General features: G+C 24.8%; 1 protein-coding gene across 2 annotated transcripts in view; it reads right to left on the bottom strand.

The window, feature by feature from the left end:
- Positions 1-22: 22 nt before the first annotated feature.
- LOC126894057 (uncharacterized) overlaps positions 23-4,022 on the bottom strand; it is an 8,706-nt gene continuing 4,706 nt past the window's right edge. The window contains exons 1-2 of one of the 2 annotated variants that reach the window (XM_050664710.1): positions 2,712-3,635; positions 23-1,665 (exon numbers count right to left, since the gene is read on the bottom strand). In XM_050664710.1, the coding sequence (XP_050520667.1) occupies positions 795-1,665; positions 2,712-3,598 (1,758 nt within the window). In that variant the 5' untranslated portion in view covers positions 3,599-3,635 and the 3' untranslated portion in view covers positions 23-794. Of the gene's footprint in view, positions 1,666-2,711; positions 3,636-4,022 lie in introns of those variants that run through there. The other variant, XM_050664711.1, reaches the window with a different exon arrangement.

Below are 4,022 nucleotides of genomic sequence, written 5' to 3'. Positions count from 1 at the left end.
TAAGTCAATAGAATGTGACTTATCACTTTTATAATATTAGAAAATAAAATGTATAATTTAAGGATGTATGGAATCATTAGGATCGGTGGGCAAGACTACTAATTTAACAACAGGGAGCACAAGTGTACCCTGGGCGGTTTGAACGCGCACTGCACGCGCAATTTTATCGGGTCCTGGCGTTAATATCATTATTCTACCTAAGCACCACATTAATGGAGACACGAGTTATCTTTAATAATGAACATGTCGCCCACGCAATCATTTGTGGTTGATCAGTTAACCATTTAGCTCTTTGTTGTAAAGTGGACAAGTATTCCGATGACCACCTATGCCAGAAAGCCCAGTACGCGGCGGAACAGCAAGTAACGGTTGTTATATAAGAAAGTACCCTGGTGTGAGGCAATCAAGATCATGCGGATTAGTGGACCTGGGGACAGAGGCCGAGAATTTCTATTCGGCGGTGAATTCTTCATGTGTAAACATATGAGAGCACTCATATTTATTAATTTTCATCTCAATATTATTATAGCTATAATATATTTATTACTTAAAGAAATAATTTTTATAATTATATTGTAGTAAGTATGTAACAAATACATGGAATTTACAAAGAAAGACTTATGTGATAAGTAAAACAAAATAAGATTTTTGGGAATGATCTAAAATATATATGTGAAGTCTAAACATTAATAGTTAACAATAATGTAATTATAACTTTAAGAAATCTACTTATGAAAATTAACTTGTCAGTATCTAACATTTAGTATTTAGTGATGTAATAATAAAACTCCCATTTAATCCACAATAAATGGTTTAAGTCTTTCGTCTATATTAGTATCGTGACAGTTAATTTTTTCGAAACCCAGATTTTTGTAACAATTATTGTAAATATTTTCACAATAGTTGTCAAAAAAATGACACGCAATTTGATAAGTTTGGATTTTTCGAGTAGTATTTGGATCATTCAATGTATTAACTGAATTCCTGAAATATTTTATAATATTTTTCCTATCAAAAAAAAGATTTTTTGTAAAATGACACCAGGTGTCAAAACGACTCGTGTTGCAATTAGTAATCTTATAATAAATGATATCAAGATAATCTTGAAAAATGTGCAGAAGACTTTGAATTATTTCATTAATTTTTTCATTATCATTTTGATCGACAAAATCAATTTGAAAATAGTTATTTTTCTTCAATAAATTGAGACTATATGATATCCATTCAAATATTCTATGTAAACTGGAAAGAGAGTTTATTTTAAATGTCCATATTGATGATTTATTTAATGTAATTAAAGCATTATACAACCCTTTAAGCATTTTTTTAGATTTGTTAAATGATTTAAATAATTGAATTAAACATTTGTTTTGGTGATCAATTGAATCTTTTTTGCATATAAACAATATAGCAGATAATAATGTTTGGTAGTTTTTTAATACTTCTGTATACTTACATCTTAATAATTGTACTACGTGTTCTTTTTTTATTCGAAAATTTATATCATTAATTTTTTCTTTTATTATATAATCTACATCGTAGTATTTCTTATAATAAACTATATTTATGTGATTCATTGATTTCCAACCAGTTTCCAAACGAAGAATATTGAGAGCATTAATGCTATCATCCTGTCTTATTTCTGGATCTATTGGTGGTGTGAAACTATTTTAAACAAAAATATTACGATTACTACATAAATACATTAATAATAAACGTTATCAAACATTATTAATGAGACATTTTATTCTGATCAATTTAGTAAAAAAGGTTCAGTCAATATATTATAATGCTAAAATATTAAAAATACAAATAAATACAATTCGGAAAAAAATTATTTTAATTTGATAAATTAAAATATAACAATTTTTTAGAGTATTATTTTTATAAATTTTAACACAGTTGGATATGTAGCATAGATAAAGTTGCAAGCAACACAAATGTAGTTATTTATTTATATGAAAACATAATAAAATTTAATAAATATATACCGCTTGAGATAATTCAATATCACAATACGAAATAAAAATCGTAGTGAAATCATATTATAATGTCATGATTATTATTTTTCAAAAATTATTTTAAATTATATTTCTTATAGATTTACTTTATACTAACACAGTAGTTGCGTCAATGTTTTACGTGTGTGAAAGGACAGGTAAACACAAATTAAATAGTACTCGCTGGGTTAATATAAATTTAAATAAAAATTAACCAAGTTATAAAATATAAGTTAATTCCAAGTACAACATTGTATAAAATATAATCTGTATATTATTACAAATAAAAATAGATGGATATGAATCGCGTGAAAAAGAAAAAACCAGATAGATCGTTTCCCATCAGAACTTTGTGTTCCAGTAAATAGACTTAGAACCCTAATTAAAATAGTGGAGGTATTTACTTTAAGATGAATTTGTGATTTATAAAGGTGATGAATGAAACTTAGTAAATGAGCTTTAAATTAATCACTGAATATACAGTATCAAGTCAATTCACATTACAATATATTTAATTATTTCGTGGCGAAATGACTTTTTTTAATTTATTTACGAGCCGTTGAATATCTACTATAATACGTTATAAATAATGACTTATCATAAGTAAACATATGCTTTAGAAAATTTTTTTTTCTATTTTTAATAAAAATAAAACAATTTTTAAATTTAAATATATTATTAGAAAGTAAAAAAAAATGTTAGAGTTCTTACTCAGGTGTTTCTGGGTTAAGCAACTTTTCAAAGCCAATATTTTTGTACCAAATTTCTATGGTTTCGTTGTAAAAAGAATTAAGTTCACTGCACATAGAATAAACATTAGCAAAGTTATTTTCGTTAGAACAGTCATCAATATTAATATTTGAATCAATAGAGCATTCTTTAATTTGATTTTCTTTCAAATCTGTATTCAAATCAGAAATGTCGATGATTTGACTATTTTGGAAAAGATCGTTTAGTATTTCTAATGCGTCTTCATAAAATTGTTTCAAATTCTCATATTTCGTTTTAGAATCTTCAAGATTTGGTAAGATGTTAATGTCAATAAAATAGGTGGTCTCTAATTTTTTTACAAATTGTTGAAAAAAATCAATTTCATCAATTATGGGATGCGGTGCGAGGCCTTCATGAAACAAAAACCTTATATCTATGTAGCTTATAAACTTCATAGCATTGTGGAGATATTCAAACATAGACTTGGAATTTTTCACTTCTGTTTCAAGTAACGATACACAACTAATAAAATTTTCCGATAAATTTCTTTCATGAGATTGCTTACATTTATCAATAATAATGTTTATGTAATAAAGAAATTTTTTTAGTATTTCAGTGTACTTAAAATTGAGTACACTTATTGTGTAACGATAGTTACATGAGAAATCATTTGATATATTATTTTCCTCTAAATCGGGATAATTTAAAGATTGTTTTAGTTTTAGATTTTGCATTTGATATGAACCAATTTGTGAATGAATATGTGCCACTACTGTTTTGATGTAATTTTTATAATGCTGATTATATTTTCTTTTGGGTTGTACTCCTTCAGTAGGATTCAAAACGAAAATGACAATAGATATTAAAATAAAAAAATTAAATTCCATTGAAAAAAAATGTAATATCTTAAAAATTTAAATCTCAAAACACTTGTTTGAAACTTAGAGATATTTAAAATGAATATGTGCAAATGTGTTTATTAAGTTATATAATTTTTCTTTGTGAAGATAAAAATATATATTACAATCCAATATAGTGTGAATTTTTTTTTTCAAATAATTTTTTATACAATATGTAAATTATTTTATGACTTATAATATGTTGAAAATTTTGTTATAAAAAAATTCTGTATAAAGACAATGATAGAAAATAGTTGCCTTATATATTTATTGATATAGTAATAATCAAAGTTAATGGAAATATTAACTAAAGTTAATTATGATCAATGTCGATAAATTAACAGTTAAAAGTTAACAAATTATAAATTTAACTAGCTAAGTTAAAAGATAAGTTGAATTTATTTTTAACTTA

This window comes from Daktulosphaira vitifoliae, unplaced genomic scaffold (assembly GCF_025091365.1).
Source record: "Daktulosphaira vitifoliae isolate Bord-2020 unplaced genomic scaffold, ASM2509136v1 Scaffold_1, whole genome shotgun sequence".
Classification (NCBI taxonomy): domain Eukaryota; kingdom Metazoa; phylum Arthropoda; class Insecta; order Hemiptera; family Phylloxeridae; genus Daktulosphaira; species Daktulosphaira vitifoliae.
Note: the sequence above shows the minus strand (reverse complement) of the source record. Positions and strands in the feature narration are given on the sequence as shown.